Genomic DNA, 26,995 nt, shown 5'->3' with positions numbered 1-26,995 from the left:
ACCCTCCCTGGCCGTTTCTGCTTACGTCTCTCGTTCTCCTCGGCGCTGTCTGAGCTCTCTTCCCTCGTCTGGATCCCCATGGGGCTGGAAGAAGAGCTGGAGTACTCGGACGAGCTGCCTTCCCGGGGCAGCGGGTGGGCTGGCTGATCCACGTCCACCCGCAGCTCTGCGGATAAAGCGGGCGTGAGCAATCAGGGAATGCAAACAAAAATGGGGAGACCTGCTCGGCAAGACCCAGTTACAACTGTCCCACAACACCAGCTAACATATAAAGGTGCTCAAGATTTACAGAGAGACAGGCACTGGCTACAAAGCAGGAGTCTGGAGGTGTTAGCCATCGCTGACTAGTAGCTAGCCATTCACATGGAAGCCACAGAGAGACAAATAATTTTTCTTGCACTCCACATACACAGGAATTGCACCTTTTGATTGCTCCCTGTTAAGCCAATGGCCTTTTGGAAGACGAAGCTTACGACAGGTTGGTGGAGAAGCAGGAAGAGGATGAGCTTGCTCTTGTACAAGGATGTATTGAGCCCTGCGAGCACAGCACTGTGCTCTGCTCCTTTCTTACCTGCAGCATGGTTGCCACGAATACTCTGGATAGGCCCAACGTGCGTTGTGGGGGGAACCCTCGCCACACCGCTGCTGGTAACTGAAGGAGGTGTTGTGGGGTTTAGGCACCGCTTCTCCGATTTTTCTCTGTGGGGCGACAGAAAAACGTATGAAGACACAAAAACTGACTAAAACACATCAACAGACCAATCAATTTCTGAATGAAACCGAAACAGGCAAAGCCCATTAAATAATCTCAAGAAATTATGCTCATTTCACGTGGAAACATTTGGCAATTATATCAACCTTGAACTTAGCTGCTTGCCAGCAGTTACTTCAGCCTTTCTGTCATCTGATTATAATGCTAAGGCTTTCATTTGTTTAAGGTAGAACATCACAAAATGGTGACTACATTTTATCACATGTTTTGTAGGCATGTCCCAGACACAGCCAGGCACACCAAAACCAAAGAAAAGCCAAATGTGATTCAAACCTCTAATGTTGCGAACACCAGAAAATCTAAGACTAGTGAAAAATGTTGTGTAGGAGCTTTGATAAATGGGCATGGATTTGGATTTTTAATTGCTTTTTAAGTAACTGCAGCAGCTTCAGAACAAACATTTCCCTCTAAGCAGGGATATCAAAAACACGGACAATTTCTTCCATCAGTTTCCCCAAGTTGCTGGTAGTATTTCACAGAGCACTGCCTTTCTTTGTATAACCTTCACGACATAAAACAACTGCTGTGCTCATAAAACTGCAACAGCCCTGCCTTTGTCCCAGAAGCGTGTTAGAAGCCCGAATTCTCCAGGCGTTCATCTGGCAACGTGCAGCCCCGCTCCAGCAGGCAGCAGAGTCCTGAGCGCCTGCAGCTGCCACAGCTGGCGCGGGTCACCGCAGGACACCGAGAAAGCTCTTGAAGTAGCTGTGCTTCATCCCAGCTGACTGGGAGCCAAAAAATTGTCAGGTCTTAGCAAGAAAAAATCCTGCTGGGCATCCTGATTTTCTGTGTACGTGTCATCTGGCAACTCCACCTGAACCTGCGAAGTCGACAGCCTGGAGACTTGCCTTCCTGATTCCCTCCCACCCTATGAGGACGCTTCGTTATATCAGCTATTTATTAAAAACAAGACCAAAAAGTACTGAAGAGAGGTTTATGTTCCCAGTAAGTTTGCCTGTCTTTGTCTCTAATAGCAGCAACCCAATAAAAAATACTGAATCTCCCTCCCACAGGCACGGCTTTGTGTATACCATCACGGCTGCAGTACTGTTACTAAGAAATATTTATGCACAAATCATTAAATCTGACAAAACATGAGAGGGTTCCATGGGCACAAAGACTTGATAATTACTCGCAGGGAAGAAATGGCAGAGAAAGCAAACAACTGAGCAGAGAAACCGAGGGGAAGGGAAAGAAACAGAGCTGAAATCTTGAAGGTGAGAAGGGTGTCGGGCTGTTCTGTGATCCTAAGTTCAGCTTAGGCTATATACAGTCCTCCACCTTCCACTGACATGATTTTGCTCTGAGCTCATAAGACTTTCTAAGGCATGGTTCAAATGGAACTTGACTAAATATAAAATGTGGTTTGTGCATCTGCTTTACAATATCTGTTAGAGAAAATTTTAAAAATCCTATGTAACTGCATGTATCTTTTGTAAATTATTTCAAAAATGTTCCCCTCCTTAAAGAGCTGTCACCATGCATATCTGTTACAGTTGGGTTGCCATGGCCTCTTAAAATGGAATTTACAAATTCTTTATGTTATCCTTACACAACCCTGATCAGGCAACAGTAGAACAGTGAGTATAAAATATGGTCTAGTAAACTTCTGCTTCAAGAGCTTTTCAAGCAACTATCGCTACTGCAGATTAAGGGAAAAAAAATCATTATCCATATTTACAGGTGGGAATCCTGGTAGATTTATGGTCTGGAAGAAAAGGCCATTGTAAAACTTTTATTGGATAACTTATGACCTTAATAAAACAATTTTTTCCTCACTTACTTTTCCAACTCTAGCTGGGTCTTGAGCTTCTTCTTTGCTCCCATAGTGAGCGATTCAAACTTATTCAGATCTTCCTCTGTAAGACTCAAAAACTTGGAAAGAAAAACATGTGGTTAGTTTAACAGCCTGAAATATTCTTATTTACAATTTTCAGTAATCATCAATTCTGAAAAGCAGCTTTAAAGCCATTTATAATACATGTTAATTCAAGGAAACTCAAGTCCAGTTTTAAATTATAGAATCAGCGTAGAATAAAAGTGTGGGGGACTTGAATGAAAGAAAGAACATCTGTAGGTTAAATTTAATTAGGTATGTGCTTATAGTAACTATTCACTATAAAGACAAAGCAATCTGCATACTTATGAAAATAGGACTTTGTGCTATATATGAGTTTAAGGATCTAGTTCTCTTAAAAATCACTCTAGTTTTCCCAGTTATGTCAGTTAAAACAGAAATCGATGTGCAATCATCTCTTCGGTTTATTTGAAAACACACTCTGAAGTTAATTTTATAATAAAATATATAGAATAAATCAATATATACATTTATGATATAAATAAAAATTAAAGCCAGCAAAGTAGGCATAATTATATATGCTTTAATTTAAACAGGAAAATGCCAGCACACTAAAATATCCATAGTTTTCCTACTTGATTGAAGAAAAACGCACAGTATATATCCCCTCACATATGAAGAACATCAAACCAGAAAACTCTGGTAAGAGATTATAGTTAAATACACACACCATACTATAACCTTCACAAAGCTCTTCCAATTTAGACCTGACTCAACCTAAGCACTTTGTCCACCGGAGGGCGTTCAAGGCTAAAATACAGTAAGAGGACATGAATCTTAAACAGCCCTTACAGCTGGAGCTGGATAAATACTGTAACAGTACTTGTAACTGTTCAGTTGAAATCCAGCAGACATTAGGATCTTTCAGGAGTCTTACTATGCAAATAAATAAACGTTTATTTTTCCAAAAGATTTTTGACGAAAAAAAATTAGCATTCACTCGCAGGTACACACCCACATCAATATTCATGTCAGAAGTCTCTCTGGATTTATTTTGAAAAAGAACGATAACCAAATATTTTTGGGAAAAAAAAACAACAGTGAAGAAGCAGAAAAAACACACAAAAAACAACAGATTTTTGTTACTGCACATCAAAGGGATGAACAGGGAGCCAAAGCAGAGCCCCTAAGTCAGCACGCAATTGGATCTTCAAGCATTCAATAAAGAATTCTGAAATACAGCAGCTGTCTAACATCCCAGGCCCTGGGCACCACGCCGATCAAAAATAGGAAGAAGGATTTCATCACAATATGACTGCTTCGAGAGACTGCAAACCTTCACAGCGTTTGCTGGTAACTGCTGTGATTCTCAACACAGATGTTTGCTGCCTCTCCTTCCACACTACAGAATATTAGTTAAAAGCTGATTCCCTTTTCTTACCCAACACACAGCCCTACCTTTTCCATCGTGAGCTGTTTGAAGACAGGATAGTATTTGTGCAACCGCAGTTTCCTGAGCCAGTCTAAGATCCCGTTTTGTTCCTGTGTCTGAGGGGTCTGCGGACTGGAAGACATTAACATGGGTGAAGAGGAGTCCATCTGGTTGCGATAGGCCAGTGATGAGCCAGTACCTCCTGAATGGGAACAGTGGGGTAGTGCAACGGGGGCAGCAGCTGGGTGCTGGACATGATTCTGAGAAGACTGAATGCCAGCCACGCCACATACAGGTCTGCAAAACACAAACAGAATTTGATTTAGCACACTGAATCTTCGTTCAGATACTTTGGCAATATAAATCTACCACTTTCAAGAGTTCTGGTACAACCTGTGCTGTTCGATCCAAGTCAAAGGTTTGTAACTATGCTGTACAACAGCAGAATAAAAGCCGTGAAGTCTATCGCAAACATTAAAAGCTTAGCACATTTCCTTCCATAATCCTAAATGGTACATGTTCTACCACCTCTCTGTGACTGAAAAAAAAAAAAAAAGGTCTAGAAAGAATGGCCATGGTTCAGCTTTGACAAATCTAATATATGGAATTGTTTTTTTTTTTTTAACATGTGGATGTGGCTAAATAACCCACAATGCTGGCTCCTTGACGTGTTCTCTGTTTTTTGTTGAAGAAAATGAAAATTGCCTCTTAAAAGAATGAGTAGGGTTCTGAGTTTCCTAACAAAAGGCTAGAATATTTCTCTTCCTCTTTTCCCAAGTCTGACTTGGAAGAGGTCACTCTCCTTTCTCCCTCTGGCAGACAAACTGCTATACAAGGAAACGTTTAAATGTGCTGTAGACAGAGATGCTCTACTCTCCCTTTGTCCACAAATATTCACGCTAGGGATGACCAGATCTGTGCCTACAATTCAACAATCATCACTCCCTTTAAATACATAATTGAGACCAATATGACTTACGTAGTAAGCAGCAGATCACAGAAAAGTCATCCAACATTGCAGCTCAACGTTGAAGTGCTGATGCCAATTATTAGTTTAAAACATTCTCAGAAACACTGCTTAGAATGTGTTTGTAGATTGAACTGCCAGCAGAAATCCTGCAATCATCTGATCTAATCTCTCAGGTAATGCCGGCCAAAAGGCTTCTCTACGTTCGTCTTTGAACACACACATTTCTTAAGATGAGATAGCCACTGCTGATTTCAAAACTCTTTTGGGCTGACCACACGCTAAGGATAGAATTTCTGACAGTCTTCTACAGCTGACTATAAAAGCTCAAATAAATCTCCAAGGGAAGACAAATAATTACTAATAGAACAGGTTTTTACAACTAAACAGAATGAACATAGTCAAAATAAACATTTCACCTTCCAGATGTTCCCAGCGTAGTTCCTACTTTATAAAGGGAGGGGTTGCCAGGATCTAAAAACAAGGAATCGAAGTTAAAAATAATATCGAGTTATGAAATGCATATCAGTAAAAAAATAAAAATAAAATAAAATCTTTTTTTAAAACTTACTTGAACTCTGAAGTTGCTGTGAAGGAGATGAAGTGCTGAAAAACTTTCTAACGTGGTCGTTTTTCACCACATGGGAAGGTAATGGTGCCAAATACCTGCATGTTCATCAAAAACAAATAAAACCCCGTTTTGTTACAATTGATTTCCAGCTGTCTATTTAATCTTATGACATGCACATGAAATTTTGAAATTGATGCTAAGGAACATAAAAGCCCTTTCAAATTAACGTGAAATTCTGTCTCAAAGCAGCCTTGGAACACACACAGATCCTCATCCTTAAAACTTCTTACACCCATGTCACCGTTTTGTGTTTCTTTCCCTCTGTTTAATGTTTCAGTCAAATATGCTTAATTTAGAATTACATCTGACTGGAACACTCAACACACGTTTCTAAGTACAAACGTGAAAATTTCCTTTCAAAAACCTGAAACCAAAGACCAGAAAATATAGACGTATCTACGGTTATTTAATTTTCTCCTCCTCGAAATAAACAGCAGATGTAGATTCTGGCAGTGCAGAGGAAAAAGGCTCTAAAACTTATGTCACATTTTCCCTGGGATTGCTGTGCTTCTTCAGGGGAGAAAAAAAAGGCAGTTTCCCAAAACTTTGTAATGTATGAAGTGTCTTCTGTCAACGTGACTAGCTTTCTTATTGTTATGCAAGCTTGATTGCCTTTTTCCAAGCCTTCCAATGATTTGCAAATGTATAAAGAGGTGTCAAAATAGAGATCATTTTGACTGTACTTTGGGTTTCTCATTTTTAAAGCCTTTGAGTAAAAAATTAATTCAACTATAGACACATGAATGTGCTTTCCACCTTGAAAAATCCCAGTTCCTTTCTGAATCTTTCAAATATGCAGCACTGAGCAAAACAGCTTCTTTTTCTGCTCCACAGACAGCCGTTGCTGTGTAAACGCAGATTGCTGCTCTATTAACCTAGATTTGTAGAGACTGTTGCTAGCTAAACAGCAGCAGCAGCAACATGCTTTCCCTCTTACCCTACCAAATTCTCCTCGGTAGGCTGTGATTCTCGAAGCGCGGAGGGGATTGTTTGAAATGTGAACGCTGTTTGCCATGAAAAATAATCTAGGCATGCACCTGCTGGCTCTCACTAGAGAAAAATAGCCACTGGGGCTCTACCCGTGGTGGACAAAAGTCTGTCTGGATGTAGGAAAATAGGTGTTCAGCAGAAGCTCTAATAAAAGTTAATTAGTATTTTAATATGTCATCTAATATTTATTATAGGTAAAGACAGTTGTAGCTGCAAATACCTTCAGCCCTTTGAATTCTCCGAGCAAAACTATTTCAGGATTTAAAAAAGAGAGAACCAATGTGAACTGCCACAGATGGTGATCTTTAAAATGGTGTTTTAGATTAGATAATAGCCAGGTGATTTGTGGTAATGTACAGAGGTACCATGTAGGGCTTTGGAAATTTCTGTTAATGACTTCCAACAATTTAACGGCCATTACAAATATGCACAAGGCATTTTATAAAAGCATATCTACCTTTCTGAAACAGAAGGAAAACAAACACAACAATAATCTCAAACACTGGTAAATCATCAAGAAATAATGCTTAAGATCAGGCCCGAATTTCTTAAGAGTAATTCAGAATATCAACGCAATATATATATATTTTTGTTTCTTTCTTCCATTTGGTGAAAAAAGCCACGTATCAAGAAGAAAACCAAACAAAGCAGCATACCTAAGGTCCGATTCCAGGTCCATGTGGTTCCGTTCTAGGTAAAATGAATCTGGACCAGCTAGGCAAGGAATGAATTTCTCCAAGTTTTCATCTGGATATAGCTGAGACAGCTAAAGGTGGAGGATATTAAAAATAGTAAGTGAAAAGAAGACTCATTACTCGGATGAGATACAAGGCACAGCAATTTAGAAGTCAAACGTTTTATGGCATTCAACTTATCTGTATTATTTCAGCACATTTTCGAAAATGTCTCTGAATGAAATTACACATTCAGACAAAACATCGCTTCGTTTCAAAGCGTTGCTCGTATCGCCTTTACCTTTGAAATAAATTCAGTCACTTCAGTGGATGATTTGGTTACCAACGTCACTGAAGAATCAGACCACAGGACCTGGAGGAGTAAAAAGCATCCAGTTTAGTAACTAGCAGTCAGGGATTTCAGTCTGCTTTCAGAAGATCCCTAACGGGCATCAGATGACTGCCACAGGCTGCAAGAAACATCCCTGTTGCTGTGACATCAGCGAGGAAAAACTTTCTGTGCACAAGTAACTATTACTCAGTCCTCCCTCGCTGCCCAAGGCGCGCTGTTATTACACTTAACAACTACTCTGAATTCTTAAAAAAGCACTTTGGAGTTTACACAGCCCCGGCACGCTGCAGACATCCAGCATTAAAACAGACTGCTCGCTAATGGAACTTTTTTTCCTTGTGATGGTTACAGAAAACAGCTGCTCTGGGCGAGCTGATGGGCAACACGAGCAACTCCTCACAACAGTGCCTACCTAGAGCTAACCTACTCCATATCCTATGAAGAATTGAAGGTGGCAGCAAACCATCCTGCTGCCAAAAAGCAAAACTTTTAGCACGAAACCTGGAGTTACCTAGCTATGCTTTTCGGACAGCACCATTTTGTACAAGCCCTAGCAAAAGGAAGCAGTTTGGTATCTCTTCCTGTAGGCTCCCTGCGTTAAATCATCACATTCTTCAATGCAGAGGCATTTATTGGGTGGTGGGTTATTAATACGAGCCAAAATACAGGGCTTTTTGGCACGAAGACGGTCGGATGCAAGTGGCCAGCATTGCTAGCAAACTAGCAAGCCCCCTCAAACATAAGATCCCCAATTCAAAGGGTTTGGCAGGTACTCGAGTCTTTAGCAGCTACATATGGGAAGAAGCTGGGTTTATGTGTTTGAGGAGCAGGAAGCCATCTTCTCACATGACGCTAGTCTCAATGACAACTGAAAACATACACACAGTTTTTCCAGCCTCCAGAATGCAGCCAAAAAGACTGGTGAGAGGATTTCAAAATAGATTACATAATGGAGGAATTTCCTCTCTGCAGAGCTGTTACACAAAAGTAAAGAAAAAAGAAAAGAAGAAAGAAAACTTGAGCAGTTTCTGGTTTTGCAAAGCCTTTTCTCCTCATTTTTTTAAGGTTTGCGATGAATTAATACCTTTTTAAGATTGGTGAGAAGCTTCAGGAAATACAGGAGATATTTCTCTTTCCTTCTAGTTTTGTAAAAAACCTGACATTTGTTAGAAGTGGTGTTTTGCTATCTCGTTATCTTCCAATACGTACAAAACAGTAACATGAGCTGTAAATCCAGGGAACAACAGCAACGCCAAGGCTGAAAACTGCTCTATCTATTGACCTTCTGGTCCCAAGCTCCTCAACAAAACATTTAGCAGTTAGGTTTCTAACCAAGCAAAGAGAAATTTATTAGCTCAGCCAAACTATGGACGGCTCTTTTAGTTACAAGCCGTCGAGTGAAATGTTGTCACCGATAAAAGTCATTTCTGGTATTTATAGAAGAATTTATGATAGGAAAAGACGTTCCACAAAATACGAGTACGCAACTGGAGTCCAGACAACGATATCGTTCAGAAGGATGTTAAAAAAAATCAAAAACCCTTTCTAATATTGATGACACTTGGATCAGTCACAGTCATTATCCCTGAATTGAGACAAGCAGAGGTTAATGCTGTCAACATCACACGAAGACGCCAAACGGGTGCTCTGGCTTGGGTCTCAGTTTGAAAGAAACTTTTCTTTTTAGTGAAAGTTGTAGATAATTGAAATTCTACTGTCCTTTTTCTTTCAGGTTTTCCCTTTCTCACCAACTGTTTGGCTTTGATGCCTCATTAAGTAAGCCAAAGACATTTTCTGGGCTTTGCGTTCTGAATTTTGGAATACGTTCTTCAGACTGGAGGGGACAAAAGCATTTTGTCATTCTTTCTTGACAGCTCTCCGCTACGAACACAGGGTTTCACTGAATGAAATCATAGGCCCACAGGAACCGTGAGCAACGACTGAAGCCCCAAAAGCTGCGTCAAAAAGGGGAAAAGCCACTTCTCCTAGCAGCCTGTGGCTAACCACTCTCATTCCAGCAGAACTATTCTCATTTCCAGTCTGAATTCGTCTGGCTTCAATTTTCAGACAACGGTTCCTGTTATGCTTTTTTTTTTTTTTCCTGCTACATTAACAACTCCTTTACCATAAAATATTTTCTTCCCTTTAAAAACACTCTTCTATGATGCTCAAGTCATCTTTCGGTGGAATTCTTTAAGTCTCTCGCTGCATGGCATTTTCCTCAAGCCTTGAATAATTTCCATAGCTATTTTCTGTACTCTACAACACCCCTTTTAAAACCAGCAACGTCTGAAACATATGTCACAGTCTCACACTCCTCTCGCTGCTGAATACGGAGATAAATGGTCATTCTGCCTCTTTTCCCATACCCGCACAACTGCCCTGAGTGCCTGACTTCTCTCTTTTGTCCAGATTAAGACTCACATTCTTGTTAGCTTCTGCATTCCAGGACACAGATACCATTTTCTGCAAGTGTGGCGTGATTTTTTCCTAAAAATATACATTTGCCACAACTGGCTGCATTAGAGTGATTTATTTCTTTGCCTGTGTCCCACTTACCAGTCAATCTCTGTGACATCTACATATGCTAATCAACAGCAATTTACGACTACTTACAAATCACTGATTAAAAAAAAATGACTAAGCACCTATCCTTGAGGACCAATTTCTGGGATCTAACAATGTTTGAGAATTGCTTTAACTCCTTTTTAAGTGTTATCCTCCCTTCTTTCAAAGGAAAAAAAAATAAATCACAAAAACAATCAGCAGAACTTACCTCAAAGGAATATTCAACATTTCTCTCATTCTTCTTGTGTGCCAGTCCCTTTAGCTCCACTTTTTCAACACTCACTGCGGAAAAGCAAAGAGATAAGAAGGATGAGGAGGATGTTTTTAGCTGCATGCAGAAGGGATTAATCGAGCTAGGGCCAGAACTCGGCTGGCGGCAGTGCTTCAGGTGCACACTGGAGGGCAGATAGGGAAGGTGATACCCATTGAACCTGCTTTCCATTCCAGCTTTAGAAAGGCTTCATTTCCACCACCACCCAAACAATAGACCAAGTGCAAAGCTCTTCATTTCCTCCTGGCCGTATGACAGCACTCGCTGGCACGCCACCAGACCCGACACAAGGGGATGGGTTTGTCTGAGCAACGTCACGTAGCAAACAGCATCCCGCTACGGGGAACCTGACGCACCGCCGGCGAAAACCGTGTTTTCAGGGGCTGGTTTTACAAGTTTAGTGCTTTTTTATTGCTCCGTTGACATCAGGGCTTCTCCTTGAGTGCAGGTTGACGGGAAACTTCGGCCTCAATTATTGCTATTTGTGGAAGTTGTAAGCAAAACCAGGATCTTCCAGAGGGCAGGGCTGCACAGCCCAGACCCCGCTGCCTCCATCTCCACGTGTGTGCAACCTTTACAGACCCAGCCCTCGGTGTCAGGTCTTTGAAATGCCACCTCCTTGCAGCCTCTCGTTTCCCACACACATCAAAGCTCTCACCATGCTAACCATTACCAAGGTTATTTTACCACCTTTCTGCTGCTCCTGTAATTCCTCCTGTCTCGTGCCTGCACCCGTGGGGATACACATATTATTATTTTTTTTTTTTCATAAAATCTCAATTGCATCGGCTTAAAAATTCAAAAGCAATTAGACAAAACCAGTCATGGGAACGTTAGCTGCCAACAACAGGTGCCGGGAGGGCCGCACGCTGTGCGCGTTACATTTCCACGCAGCAGTTCAAAGGAGCGAAAGCCAGAGCCTGACATTTTGTTTCTGGGGAACTACAATCGACAACGTTTTTACTTGTTTTCAAGACTATTTATACATTATGTCACCTGTATGACTCAGAGGTGCGTTTATCACATATATCTTTCTCTTCCCTGATAACATAAGCAGCCTACTCCCAAGGCCAAGGCGCTCCATCTCCAACCCGGGGCTTGATTTTCCTCCCCATGAAATAATCCCAAGGCTTTACCTTGTCCATTTAAACCTTTTTGTTGTGTCCCGTCATTTAAAAACGTTACCACCTAGCTCTTGGCTGTTTAACCGACCTCCTCTTTGAGTTTTATTTATTTGCAGTTAAAATTTTTAGAACTACCAAGTTTTAAATAGATGTGCAGATGTTTATGCTGCTCTTTGATACCCAGAATTAGCACTCCCTTTAGGATCCTCAGCCATTCCTTCTTCATCTAATTCCCAATTACAATGCCACAAATCCCTATGCTTACGAAGAACGGCAATTTACTACTTACTACTTTCTCCTCTATCTTATCCTTTTTGTTGAGATTTGCTCCCCTTAAAGCTTTCAGTGGATTCCTCTGGCGTTTCCGAGCTGCTTTCACAGTACTACCACGCTGTTACACGGGAACACGTCTGTGGCATGCCAGATACTGATGAGCTATCTGGATAGCACGGAGATTTAAGCATGCACATAGTTCAGAGGTTTTCCTGCAATTTTAAGAAAAATCTACACCTTAATATACTGATTTAAGAGAATTCAGGGCACCCTTAATTGTGATGTTAAATATATCAGCTAAAATATAGAAAATATCGATTGGAATATGCATTTTGGGGTTATAATTAAAGAGAAATGGTAGGGTGGATGTTGTGTGGGGTATCGCCATGCTGCTGGTGAAACTGCTGAAGGATGAGCAAGGAAATGAAATGTCAAAAGACTGGCATCAGCTGCAGCAAAGTATGCTTTGGAGTAGGACAAAGAAAGCCAGGAAGGTGGCAAACGTTACTCAGCACTTGCCAGTTACAGTAAATCCAGCGTTGCTTTATTGAATTTCCAAACACCATCTCTTTTATCTATTCATTACTCCTCTACAGTAATTCAAGCAACGCAGGATTACCTCCCGATATAAAATGGAGCTATTTCTGGTTTACTCTGTGGGTTAATAACAAACTTTAACTCAACTCCTAGATTTTGTTGTGCTGATGGTTACGTGACCTCTGCGTGCTAAAGTTCTGCCTGAGCTTACCCAGTTAATATCATCTGCTGCAGTGAGTTTATCCTCTGGAAAATGATTGCAATTAGCAAGGTGAAGCATTAGGTACATGTTTCTGCAGTGACCCTGCACTGAATCTTGTACGATGAGGTCTGCTCCAGAGCATGAAATGTAGTTCATTGTGCAGCTGCAACGTGCTGCTAGGGACAATTGTCCAAACTGTTTCTAATGACCTGCAAAAATGCCCCAAGTAGCTAATGATACAAAATGTATAATTAGTCTTATAATCAAGTTTTTGCTTAATTTGTTATCGGATGTTTTTGTTATGTGGGCTCTTGAATTATTATTTTATTATTATTTAACTGGTGGTTGATTTTATTAAATAGCCTTTCTAGACTTACCATGCAGCTTAACTTTATTCAGAAAAATCAATCAGACAAAACTCAGGAAGAAAAAGCTGCCATGTACCCAGCAGGAGCCGGTGGATTTTAAATTTGCTGTCTAACAAATTGTCTAAAAATGGAAAAAAAAAAAAAAAAAAAAGAAACATTTTTACTGTATTCATTTCAAAACCATGGGAAACTGTGCAAAGAGCTGACTCTACCCAATGTCACTGTGAATGATTCCACGACCAGAAAAACCAAAGAGACTTCAGGACCCAAAAGGCTGGTGTATTTTCAGGATGCTGAATTCAGCAAGGCTCAAGCTTCCCCATCCAAGGTATAAAAAACCAGTCGATATTTCTATTTCAGGAGATAGCCAGGGCAAGCATGTTTGCACTACCTTAAATCCAAGCTTCTGGTCTGGAAATAATCACTGGGAACTCATTCATGAGTACCATGGGTCCACTCTCACATCAGGTGTTGGGCATGGGGCAGGAAGCAGCCAGAGCAGCTTGGAAGGGTGCCTACTGTCATGCTAGGGGATCTGTGGGAGGCATACTTTCCTTTTTGTCTGCTCCTTTCTTCCAGCACTTCCCTGTAAAATGAGCTAACAGAAGTGCTTGTGTGCGTGTGGACGCATCTCACCCACTGCTAGGCTTTCTGACCTGCTCGAGGAAGGGGGCACAGAAGACTTTGTGATGGAGCTATATCCATAATTATCCGGGAAACTACAACAGGCACACAAAACAGATTTGGATGAAGTCACAAATGAAACACAAAAGGGATAAAAAAAAAAAAGACAAAGGAGGTTTGCAGGAGGTGCTCCCATCGAGGCTGTGGCTGCGTACAACTTCTGTGGTCTCATTCAGAAGAGCGCAGAGTACGGGGACATACCCACACAGCCCTTCCCACATACTCACAGTTACTCAAAATCTAATTTTGAACTACACAAACCTTTGTCTTTTCCTGAACTCTGCTTTGAAAGGGCAGCCGACAGAATGAAACATCTTCATTCTCTAGCAGAGATTTACTGCAATCAAATTTCCTCGGGCATTTGGGGGGAGATTGTTTTACTTTGCTACTTTCCTCTGAACACAAATGAGAAATGTTCTTCGTGTGGCTACCAACTGCACCCAGAATTGCATCAGTTATTGAAGCTTGCATTCGAAATGCTATCGCCGAGGCCAAAGCAAATACCGCTCTGCGATTAAGTCCACATCCTTTACACTTGGTTACGATGCAGTGGGAATCATGTCACACAGCCAGGTCCTGCCAGCACAGCTGTTAACACAGCCAGGGAGATAAGACAGGAGCTTCCCAGCTCACGAGGGCTTGCACAGTGGTCCCAAATCTGGAAGCCCAGGACCCGAGGAGATGCTGCATTGCCATGCTCCAGTTTCTACCACACCACAGCCTGCAAGAGAAAAGATCTCTGCCACCAGCTCCCAGCCACGTCTTGAGGAGCCCTCCAGAATCGTGAGCACGCCGTTGCTGGTTGAGGTATGCTACTGATTGTGAGTGCAAACAGGCTAAGCAGCAGCACACCACAATTTGGATTACTTGGGTCCCAAGGAAGTTAAAATGAACATCAGCATCGCAACCTCCCCTTCCCAGCTCATCCAGTTTGAGACTGGAGCAATACAGGGCTGGAGCAGACTGAGGGGGTACATAGCACACCATTTCTCAGGCTCTTACTCCATGTGTGTACCCATATACTCCAACTTTGTATGCTAACACACAACGAAATGGAGGTAAACTACAAGCCAGTTTATAAAAGCTCAGCTTGGATCTTAACAGCCGCTCCTCCACGGTATGGGTATGATTCCCAAGTCTTCTTTCTACCTTTCCAAAGGGTACTTTTCCCTTGTACCACACGTTCCAGGTGAAATATTTAGTTCTGTTTTCCTGAGACTTTTACCCACTTGGCTGCAGGTTAGTGCACCGTCATCTGATCAGCTGAATGCTCCCACGAAGGCAGAAATCCAGCCGCCTCCTTCCCCCTGCAGACCCCGTACCAAACCTCAGCTTCAGGACTCCAGTCCCTGCTGGCCTCTCTCTCTGCGAGGGTGATCTCAGCCCTTCTCCTCCCCAGGTAGCAGCTACAGCAAGGGGAAAGGGATTCAGGCGCTGTAGGATTAGCCGGGCACTCCTAGCAGGTCAAGGACAGCATGAAACAGGCAGCGGACATGGGCAAGAGCTGAGAAGATGTGAGCTTAGAAGTCACCTTGGTAGTCCTTTGTAGGGATATACCATTGTAGGGGTGTTGTTACCTGTACCACCCTTTTTAAACTTCTGGAGAATGCCACTTAATTGGTGAAAAGACCAGACAGATTGTCTCAATCCAGACTAAGAATGTGTGTTCCACCCCAAAAATGAGATAAATTCAACAGAATTTAAATCAACGGGTGTTGATTTAAAGCTAACTCATTTTAATATCCAGTATTTCAGCACTAACCCCAGCACCCCAGGATGAGTAACTGGGTTAAAGACATCGAAACCCCTAAGAAGACTTTACTACACTCTGCAAGCGATTTCTGTTCCGTACATAAACAGCTCCTTGTTTTCCTTTACTAAATCACTGCATGTAGGTTGAGTTCACGCGGTGCAAAGGTAAGCATTGTTCTCTGGAATTCAGATGGTAAAATTTAACTGTCAAGAGACCGGGTTGAGCCCAGGCAGCTCTCAAAATATGATACTTGAAAAAAAAAAAAAAAAAAAAAAAGTCTACCAAATTAAACAGGAAAAAATCATAAATAACCTACATGTTGTGTTATATAGGCAGCCAAGTAGCTAATCCTAACTGGTGCTTCTGCACCTACAGATTTATTTTCATTGATGAAGTTCTCTTATGGAAAGAAGCAAAAAAAAACCAACAAAAAACAAACAAACAAAAAAAAAAAACAACTGAATTTTTGCTGAAAAGTTCTATCTAAAACCAACAACTAGTAAAATCCATTCTACATCCTTATTTATACAGAAGTGGTAACCAAAAATGCAACACCAAGAGTTTCACATGCCATCTCCTCTTGTTTTTCGAAAATAAAGCAATGCCTCTGAAAGCAGAGTTACTCAAGTTACTGTTGCTCATGAGACAAAGTAATCCCAAGTGACTCCACAAAAACTCGGATCTAAAACCCACGAAGCTGCCTTACCCAATCCACAAAGCCACCAGTATTTACTCTCATACATACACGGGCAAAAGCGAGGGGAAAGCAGGGGAAAGAGCTGAGCTGTTTGCTCGTTGCACAACATTTCTGGCAACGAGGCAGACGAAACGAGGTGATACAACTGATCGATTGAATGGGAGCTGAGAAACTGCTCACAAGTATCAGCGTAAGAGGGCATTTTCTCTGCTTTTTCCCTGAAAGCTTCCTGCCTTTGCAGATCTGATCTTTTGGAAAGCTTTTTGTCTAGGCTGTGATGGAGTAGGAAAAAACTAAGATACATTCTGCCTCTCACCAGCAAATCCATTGATCGTCTTCTGCAACAAGCACGCAAGACTAAGCTTCCTAATCAACTAAATGCATTTTATTTCACTTACCTCCTACCTCTCAGCGCTTAAATTATGCATTAAGTACAATGCTGCAGGCCCAAAGAGCACCTGCGGAATCAAACGTTAGATTTTCAAAGCACATATAGAAACTGCTGGCCCCAGTCTGTAAGATGAACAGCAAGCTGGAATTGGGGAGAAGGGAGCAAAGTAACCCAGGTGTTGGCCAGCATCGTTCTGCTATTTGTGTGCCCCAGAACTTCACGTTGGGTCAGTCTCATGTTTATTTAACACAAGCCCTTTCAACAAATTGGAGTACTACAGCTTGAAATGGTTCTGTCCTTAAAGGTAAGGAAGAGCTGGTGTTGTAGATCTGTATGAAACGTCTCCAGAGAAAGGCTGAAGGAAGGGAGGGTGTCCCAGAGTGTCCCTTGGCTTTTGGGCTGGGACCTAGCTGGCTGTGAATCACCAGGCACTAAGAGGATGACACAGAAACCATTCAGCCTGAACTTTGGTCTGTTCAGCAGCCAGCAAGAGCACACCTTGCACCGCTTCATGACACATTAACCATCCCTCTTAAGACATCCAATCTGCATCAAAACATTGACGGGCCAGAGTGCAAATCACGCAGCGAGGAGATGCAAAGCAAGGTCTGTACTTACAGCTGCTCTGCTCCCGGGGAGGGAAAGGCCATGAAGAGGCAGGTTATATGCTGTGTTCTTCAAATGCAAGTACATTAAACAATTAAAAAGCATCAAGAGTTGAATTTAACTTAAGTGACAGGCGCACATCACTCAGCTTGTCTATTTATAGCTATACCAGGGGGAAAGCTGCTGCCATCTGAGAGCATCAAGACCCACTCCGAGTATTCCTTGGAAGTGAGGGAAGACATAAGGAAACGAGTGCTTCTCTTTGAAGAATGATCTTTACTATTTCTAGAAAAAAATCAAATGTGGAAAAGGGTGAAGCAATTCTCCGCAGTTAACTATCCTGATCTGTCACGTAGGATCGACCTTTCGTTATCATTTTTGCAATGAGAGACATGAGGCATCTCACTCTCAGAACTCATCAGTGTTGTTTATTAAGAGGTTAGCCTGTTCCCACATAATGCAGCAGTTAGGGATTAAGAAAACATCATCTGAAGAGATATAATAGGGACACTTCAGGGATCCCAAAGCCTTTATGCAAGCATAAAGCCCCTTCTTACTGAGAAAGATCTAAATCGAACCATCCGTTACATCCAGTTTACATCCCTTCTCCGAAAGGATGCTGAAGACCTGTGGCTCATATGAAAGCACAACAAGGTTTTTATTTTGTCCCAGACTAGGTACCAAGCTTCTGTGAAGTCTGAGCTGTCCAGAAAATCAAAGGCTATCCCAGCAAGAAGACCAGTACATTTACAGTACTGACACCTAGCAATGACCACAGCAATGCAGACATCATTGAAAACACTACTGAAAGTCACACCTTTCCTTCAGACTTCTACTACAAGGCCTCCCTGGATATCATTACCTGGGAGAACTGCTTCAGCAGATAAACACCAAGCCATAATGCTTTCTTCAAGCTGAACTTGGGATAAATATAGATTAAATGCTGTTGATGAAACTAAACAATCTCCCAGTAAGCTGATGAGCATGGAGCAGCAACACATTCCTTGCTCACTTTGATAATGTCTTTTGAACCTGGGTTAATTTTTTTTTTTATTTTTTAATCAGGAAAAGTAGATAGAAAGAGCCTCTGCAGAGCAGGGAAGTACCCCCTGGAGTGGTAGGAACAAGCCTAATCTGGATGCTCTGAGTTTAAGCACCCCAACCGGAGCAGTCATTGTGATTATCACCAAGCTAGTCATACGCAGCATCCTGCAGGAATTAATTCTGCCTCGGTAACAAATTCAGAGGAGACAGGACCAATTAGCATCACAGCTTTCATTTAGCAGAACAAAGGAGTGAATATTTAGCAAGGAACCAGGAGGGGCCTCTCCCTTTCCCCATCCCCAGCACCTGAGGCTGATGGAGCAGGGTCCAGCAGCAGCCAGCAGTTAGGAAGCACGGCACATCCCTCACTGCTCCTTGCACTTCCACTTGTTGGTCCTTACTTTTAAGATCAGCATTTTGTGATTCCTTATCAGTCAGGATGAGCTTTCCCTCTAAGACGGGTGGTTTTGTGACAAGGAGGAAAAAGAACACCAAAATTTAAGGTCCAGCAGACTTCTTAGGACCCAATTCAGCCTCGTAACAGGGCTCACAGCCTGTTTTTCTGCTGGTATTCCCCAAACTATGAGTAAAAGAACAGACAGCAGCTTTTCCATGATGTCTGCTTTAAAAGAGTCACAGCAGAAGTCAAAACAGAAGTTTTGCTAGCTTCGAGGCAAGTCTTCTGGGTGGCTGCTGCCCATACAAACGTGGACAGGACGGCGTTGGAAATCAAAGCTTTATGGACAGAACAAAAGGATTGTAAGAGCAACCATGTCACAGAGGGACATTAAGTGGAAGAAATGCTCTTCAAACTGGCATTTATTTATAAGAAAGGAGGCTTCTTCCAACATAAAGAGTATTAAATATCAAAACCAACAGACTTAAAACACGAGTTTAAGCGATAAGTCACTTTACTGCATTATAGAGACTGGGGACTATGAACTGTAATATTCCACAGGAAATAATTACACAGCTTTTTTTTTTAAGAAAATCAAGAACATTAGCTTGCATTTGGCAGCACCGAGGAAGCATAATACGCTGGGACTGTACAGCTCACCCCCAAACTAGTAGTTTTCATGTTACTGCTATTTCCTCAATTTGGCTTCTTTAACTTGCCAGCTAAGGAACCTTATGTTTCTCCCAAAAAAGGACAGACTAAAAAAAAATATCTGTATATCTTCGCTTTTAAATTTTTAATTGACTTCATGCATTGTTTTGGGTAATGCTGAATGATAACTGTCAGCACTTCAGCTGGCCACAAAAGCCAATCAACCTAAAGAATGGTTTCGCAACTTCACTGGATTGAAAAGCTTAAATAAAACAAAAAGCTGTCTGCACTGCAGGCTGGAGAAGACTCCCATCTGGACAGGAAAATGCAAAGCCCAGAAGAATCAGCCAGCTGCTTTCGGAATCGAGATGCAGCTTCAGACACTAATTTGAAGGTTTTTCTTACCAAGTCCTTTAGGCCAAGAGCGCTAACTTTTGTATTGCTGCTGCTGAACTGTCTGCCACGGACACCGGGTTGAAAACCGCCTTACACGATGCTTTTCTTCTTTTCTAATGCCAGAAAGGACTTTTAAGGAATAAATTATTCAGGAAAGGCTGCTGTATTGGCTATATTTGTGTAACAGCTCTGCTGCCTTACTAAATCTGAACGCCAACGCATGGCACTAGGCAGGTGCTGTTCCTTGAAACACACACTTCCCAGGGATATGCTGTTGAAATATATATAATAGAGCTCTGGACAGGAAGAAAGCTATGATGCAGAGACAAAAAAAGGCTGTAAGAGTGACATTAAGGCCAGTTTAGCAATAGGTAAAATGTATTCTGTAATTTGGTTTTGAACGAGTAGCTCTAAAAGTGAAGGTGCATCTCCTTACGACAGGCAGAGCATATCCAGAAGGAATCCTTAACTACATTTTTTTAATGCCATGGAAACACCCCGGCATTTCCAGATACAAATTTAGGTAAGCATTGAAGGCTTGGAGGTATCCTGCAGCAAATTTGGAGGCAGTCGTCACCATGCCTGAGATGAAGCACGCGCTCAGATTTTGTTGCTTGACGGGTGGAAGACCGCTTATTTTCAAAGAGCTCCAGATTTTAATTTGTAAAACCTCCTTACTGCCTAATTCCCCGAGCTGGTAAACTCTACATGTAACTGCATCTGATTAACTATTTTCATACAACCGAGAGAAGCACGTGCAAGTTACGGATCCCTTTACTTCAAAATCTGGCCCAGTGACTCATCCTCTCCAATGTACCTGGAGTAGATTCGCAGAGGAATGTGCGGCTCATTTGGAGGAGTACATCTGCAAAAGTGACCATAAGCACAAACGCTGGGCTTGGAGGCAGCTTCGGTAACCACCAGCATATATTCTTCTCTAGGCAATTAAAATAAACAGGCTGTCTATATCTAATTGTGTAGTCCACGCTAGTAAAAATATCTCCGCAATCAAGAGAGACGTTCAACCTTGCATATAAATATTTTTACTTACTGGATAAATAATACACAGTTATATATTTAGTCTGGTTTTATCTGACCAACTGATTATTTTATATGCTGTTCTTTAAGAGATTGCTTTTAAACAAATCTTGGCTTTGTTTCTAATTTTTTAAAAGGAGTTTAGTTCACCCCAGAGAAGTGTCATGCTGGTTTATTCTTCCCTAGAAATGATTTTCTCCGGCAGCTGGTTCACTGAAGCCCCCCAAACTCAGGACAAGCCAGATATTTCTAAGCTGAATGTTTTATTTGTCTACAATGATGCAAAGATGGTTTTCCATGGAAAAACATTTTTGGTGTTGCAGAAAACCCCTTCCCTACTCAGTTTGTGCTAAAATCCCAAAACCCAGGCTTCACCAACTCCCAAACACCACCAGAGGAAACAAAACTAACACAGCTGAAGCCTTTGAAGTTCGTCCGTCTACACAGACCAGATGCATGCTGAGCTTAGAAAGGGAAAGGAAACCAGATGGGGAAAAACCATGACACATTCAGGTAGTCAGCACGGCTGGGAATCTTTCTGAGCTGGCATTTGCTTTGAAGTTTTGAGCTGGGTCCTAAATACAGATGGACAAATTGAGCCTCACGCCAACGCACCAGACCCACCAGAGAATAAAACAAGAAGATGCCATCTAATAACACAAGATGCCATCTTGGAGCATCCTCAGCTGATGACAAACCATCAGGGGGGGAAAAGAAGAGAATGGGAGCGAAGAGGGGAGCGATGAGGAGGTGTTAAGATCCCTACTACACATTATTTTTTTCATCTCACACCATTTTGTTATTTATTTAAATACGTTTCTGTTATTTATTTAAATACGTGTCATATTTTAATTACAATCTATTATTATTATTCTTTCTTAGGGACCCACTCCCTACTGCATACCAGCTGTAATCAGGCACAACTGCATCCGATGAGGATTTCCCCAGCAAGGTTTCGAGCTTAAAAATCAGCAAGTCGGGACCTGATCATTATTATTTTTTTTTTTTTTCATTACATATCCTACACATTTTTTCCTACAGGTCTGTGGGCTGCAGGGTGTAACCATATATCCAGCAGAGCCCCTGTCAGTGGGATTCCAGCAGAGCAGCTGCTCAGCCAGCATGCCCTGGCTTGAAGGGCAATCTGGTGATAAAGCACCAGGACGCCGGGATCAGATGGCCGGCTGCTCCAACCTTTGCCGGACGATTTCGGCTCCGTCCACCCCGCAGAAGGCTGCGTTTCAAACCGGGACGCAAATACAGGCGGGGAGTTTTATGGGGGAACACAGCTGCTCCAGCCCCGTAAACAGGCACGTGCTCCCTTCTGCATTTTTGAAGGCAGCATCTGTATCTCGAAACTCATGACTGAGGCTGCAATAACAAGCACGAGCAGCAAGGACAAAGTCATTTGATATCGGCTTCATTTTTTTGCTGTTGTTTTCTCAAAGAATTACAGGACAAAAACCATGTTAACAGCGCTAAAAACCCTGTTAGCATACTATGTAAAAACACCAGAGCAAGGGGCTGATCTGGAAGAGGCAGAGCCCTGAGTACACGCAGTCTTGCCAAGAGCCACACAAATGCATTCAAGTGCTAAGTTCGGTGAGAAAAATATCCCTCTGCACAACCACTTTGGAGAGGTTCTCCTTTTGCTGGCAATTACGTCCTTGTACATTTTCAGGTCTCTGGTCCTAGGCTTTAATATTCTGCTTTCCTTTCACTCTGGTACAACACATTGTTCCTTCGTTTTGGATCCCAGACAGGGTCTGACCAGCGATTCAAAGACAGAATAAAGTTCTAATTCAGCATTTAGGCTTATTTTGAGATACAAAAACAATTGTGTAATACTTGTACAGTAACACATCTATGTAGCAAATACAAAAGGGAAGAGAAGACCAAAGAAGATTTTTATTAGTATTTACCAAGCCAGTGAGAATGCACAGGAACTGAAGCAGAAAGAACAGAAACAAAACCCCCAACCACTAAAATCCTCAACATCTTGAAGCTGCGACTCTCCAACGCTTGCCACGAGGTTTTTCAATTTGAAGAACCGAAGGAAACAAAACACAGTTCGTGTTGTAGCTGCCTGCCATCTTGCACAATCGCAGGGTATCTAGCAAATCCTGGAGCTGTTTCACAGCAGGGAAAGGAAGGAAGGAACACAGACTCTGACCTCTCCAAGCCACTAATACTTACTCCATACCTATGTTTTCGCAGACCAAATTCACCTATGCCACAGGAGTGTTTGCTTTGTGAGCACGAAACCCAACCGTACCTCTGCTCGAATGCTGCCCATTGAATAATTCATCCCCGCAAGTGGAAGACACAATGGAGAAGCTGCTAAGGCACTGTCGTGCTTCGTGCCATTTCCCTTCAGCTGTGTATATTAATGATGTAATTTTAGCAGGGCTACCCCTTTGAGTTACTGTTAAAAATAGCAGCTGCGCCATACGCTGATGAAATGCATCCACTCTCGGCGGTGCAGTAACGCAGCGAGTCCGCTGCTTCTTTCCAGAGATAAGAGAACAAGTCAGGAAAAAAAATAAAAGAAGCATTAACCTTTTGGCTTCGCGTTTCCTCGCACCAAAGAAACGCAATTTACTTTAATTAAAACCTTTGTTTTGCATGGTTTCAACCTGTGATTACCCAGCATAAAAGAACAAGAGAAAACGGAATCAGAAGTGCAATCTGACAAAGCATCTCAGCAATGCCAAAGCTGACCATTTGTCTCCTCTGCTCCTGGTGTGACACAGTAACAGATACACCATATGGATGGGAGCCACGGCTCCCCTAATCCCAGGAATGCATCCTGCAGCACTGGCACCAAATGCTCAAGGAAAGCACAAGATGCCCTGCAGCACACGGCTCCGGGACGGAGTGACCCCACAGTTCCCCTCATTTCCACTATCTGCAATCCCTAAAGGAGATCTTATTCTCAAATTCCTTCTTCGCCATCAACCCACACACAACTCTAGATGCCTTTGCTACCCATACAGCTGTCAAATCTTTTAAGCCAGGTGTCAATATCTGGCGCTGCTCTGGGATTTTTCAACAGATGCACTTTGTGAAAAGCCTGCATTGAACCGAGGAACCCAATTTCAGGCCACCCCAACACCCAGAATTGCACTGTTTTGATTGTTTTCAGCTTTATTCTCTCTTGTTTCTCTTGAAAACAAACCAAATGTCAGTATCACTATTTTTTCATTTGTTTACCAGTCAATGGAGACTTGAGTTGAAGGCATATTTAAGAAACAAATATTTAAGGACTCAAGCAAAACAACGGGGAGGAACTTGTTTGAATCTACAAAGCATGGCCAGAGAACCTGTCTGACCACACAAAAAACAAAGCCAAGTGTTTTCTCCCAGAAAAATTCCTCTTGCACAGGAATCCCCAAAGGCCTCGGGGCATCAACTCTTGAGTTTGAAGCTACAGTCTAAAAAAAATCACCCACTGTCTTCTGACCTATGAAGCTGGTAGCCAAAGTGCAGAACTCTGTTTTTTTTTGTTTTTTTTTTTTTTTAAAAAAAACAACACAGACAGTTTCTTCCCCTTGCTGCCCATGTCCTTCAGCTACCATTTGCAAAAGGTCTCTCCCTAGCTCGAGTATTACATTAGTTGTTTCTTTCCTGCAGTCCATCTGTTCCCTCATGCCAAGTACTAAATGTGAGAAATCATGATCACTTCTATGAAAATACAGCGTTGTCATGTACAAAATAAGGTCACTTTCATATGAAAGGGAACGGAAGCAGAGCAGAGAAATATTTGCAGTAATAGCAGAGGAAGCAAAGAAAATTGCTGGCAAAGTAAACAACTTAGTGAAATGTTCTCATCCTTCCTTTCCACCCACCTTCTTGCTTTCAAACCAGACCAGTGTGTCACGTCACTGCTCCGTACCAAGGAGAACGAACGCATCTCCTCCTGGGACTTGCTGCCCTGCCTGAAACCAGGATTTATTGTTTCCAGTTCCCCATACCACCGACTTCTGGAACGTTATCTCAAGTCCCGCAGTATCTGCTCTCTTTTCCTTGCAGTGGTGGCAGATTCCTCCGAAAATTGCCAGCCTCCCACATCCGCAGAAGAATGCTCCAGCACGAGAGCTCTAATGCTGATAGCAAAAGACAAGAAACCTCTGAAAATTGAAGTTCCTATGCATTTTTAGTTCTGGACTCAAAAATCTGTGAGTTAACATCTCTATTTTGTATATGCACGTACCTCTAAAACCTCCAGCTACCTGTTGATAGAACATTGTTATTCAGATATTTGTACACCGATGAGAGAAAAAAATAGGCAAGAAGACTGCTTTCCAAGAATGCAGGTGAATCATTACTATTTTCTCCTCCGAATCGATTATTTGATCCAATTTAGTTTAGGGAAAACGTAAACCTAGAATAATCAAGCCAATTATTTTTAATTCTTGTATCGCTGTTTAACTCAGCAGCGGGATAAGTGAACTCAATCAGACATTTCCAGATGTTAAAGGGTGGTAACTTCTAAAGAGCTGTGATGAACAGCTGAGCATTTCTGAGCATTTCACACATCCCTTGCTCAGTCTTCAAGTGGCACAGACAAACGTCTTCTCCCAGAGAGCTCCTTGCCATGAGATGGCAGCAGGAATTGCCAGGAAACCAGACCCAGCAGTTATGCTCACTTTTGTCTTCTTTAAGTCCTACATGACTCGTTTATTCCCCACCTCACAATAAGTTTTGAAATTTCAATCCCCTGACACATCCTGCTATGGGGAAAGGGAGGCAACAAGGAAGACAGATACTGACTCCAGCCTCTAGGGTGCAAAAGTTAACTTATTAACAGTTAACAGCATAAATTTACCATGCCCAAGCACAGCCCCAGGAGTTCAGAGCCCTGCTCCCAGCTCTGACGCAGCCACAGGGTGAGCTCCTTCACTTGGCCCTGCCTCTGAAGGTTTTTGGTGGGTTTTTGTGCCTGCCTGCCTGAGAGGCACACAACTACAAAGGCACAATCACCAAAAGCTTATGACGAAACGCAATATTATTTATTTTTTTTTAGACTAAATTAAAACACGATTATTTCCTTTATTCCAAAGTCAAACCTCCAAACTTCGTCAAACTCCAACGGCAGAAGAGCAAGCTGCAAGATTTCTGCAGCCATCTTCAGGCAGCGGGGAAAAATACGCAACAGCTAAACTTGGTTTTTTCCCAAGTACACTAATCCTTGGGCTTGACTGCTAGAATTAACTCAAAATTCTTGATCCTCTAAACCAGTGTAGAGACAGAAGTTGGGGATGGGATGCCTTGCGTGTGCTCTAACACCAACTACGTTGCTGTGCTTTAGAAATGGAGCTTGCTCTACCTCAACGATGAAACGAACGAGGACATACACAAACAGGTGAAAAATTATATACAGTTGGTCCAGGGAGATTTTTCCTGAAGGATTACCATAGCCTAAATATTTCTATAAGCCCTACCCTACCAGTGGTTGACCCAGTATTGTTGGAGATGATGCATGCACTTAAAAATAGAACTGCCCAGCTACACAGCAGACAGAACAAAGCACTGCTAAGTCTGGACCAAAAGGATCTCAGGGCTTCCCCTACCCCAAATATCTTCATTCTGCCCCCAATAGGCTGAACAACTGGCGTCAAACATTTCTGGAGGAAAAGACTGTTGACTGTCATTTACTAAGAGCTCCTGCGGTTGAGTTTCTTGTGGAAAAAGGATGAGTCAAGGAAGTGGGAGACAAAGAGAATCAAATACATTTTGCTGAGGGAAATAAATTAGGTAGTAGAGGAGTTGTAAGAGGTTCTGGACTGCTTACACCACACGTCTCTGCCAACTATTTTAATTGAACAGTTTAGATAACACAGCTTGTTGCACCTAACAAGCAGCTTAACCTACCTGCAACTCACACCACCTGAGGTCAAGAGGATTAGTGCAAGCAAGCACACACTGTACATCACCAAATTAATCCCAAATTAGATCAATACATCAGCGAGATGCAATTTGGAGAAAGTTTGGTTTTCTCTCCTTTTAGCCATGTGCATTTATTCTAGCCCGGGTCACTGCTGAGGCTCCGCAGGATCCCTGATGTGGCCGGGGAGCACGACTTCAATTAAGTGAGAAGTTTTCCTGTGCTCAGCAGAACTCCTAAATGGAGGAGGGATTGGAGCACAGAGCCCACTGTACCCACTTCACATCCCAAAGCTCGACTCCTCCCCATCCCCAGAAAGCAGTTTGTGCCTATCATTAGATGCATGTGGCGCAAGAATTTTGATTCAGCTTCACTGTACAAGGATCGTGTTTCAACAGTTGCTTCATTTGAAAGCAGACTGGCTCGGAGACAATTCTGAGGTTTTGTGCGGCAACAGCAGAAAGGAAAGATAATTTAAACCGACAGGAAGCA

At 42.2% G+C, this 26,995-nt stretch overlaps 1 protein-coding gene across 1 annotated transcript in view; it reads right to left on the bottom strand.

Annotated features, from left to right (window-relative positions):
* ZCCHC14 (zinc finger CCHC-type containing 14) overlaps window positions 1-26,995 on the bottom strand; it is a 53,657-nt gene that overhangs the window by 8,545 nt on the left and 18,117 nt on the right. The window contains exons 3-11 of the mRNA XM_084533198.1: window positions 10,393-10,466; window positions 7,566-7,637; window positions 7,247-7,356; window positions 5,541-5,635; window positions 5,389-5,443; window positions 4,029-4,299; window positions 2,556-2,647; window positions 572-699; window positions 26-166 (exon numbers count right to left, since the gene is read on the bottom strand). Of these exons, the coding sequence (XP_084389324.1) occupies window positions 26-166; window positions 572-699; window positions 2,556-2,647; window positions 4,029-4,299; window positions 5,389-5,443; window positions 5,541-5,635; window positions 7,247-7,356; window positions 7,566-7,637; window positions 10,393-10,466 (1,038 nt within the window). The remainder of the gene's footprint in view (window positions 1-25; window positions 167-571; window positions 700-2,555; window positions 2,648-4,028; window positions 4,300-5,388; window positions 5,444-5,540; window positions 5,636-7,246; window positions 7,357-7,565; window positions 7,638-10,392; window positions 10,467-26,995) is intronic.

Source organism: Aythya ferina, assembly GCF_964211825.1.
Source record: "Aythya ferina genome assembly, chromosome: 12".
Classification (NCBI taxonomy): Eukaryota; Metazoa; Chordata; class Aves; order Anseriformes; family Anatidae; genus Aythya; species Aythya ferina.
Note: the sequence above shows the minus strand (reverse complement) of the source record. Positions and strands in the feature narration are given on the sequence as shown.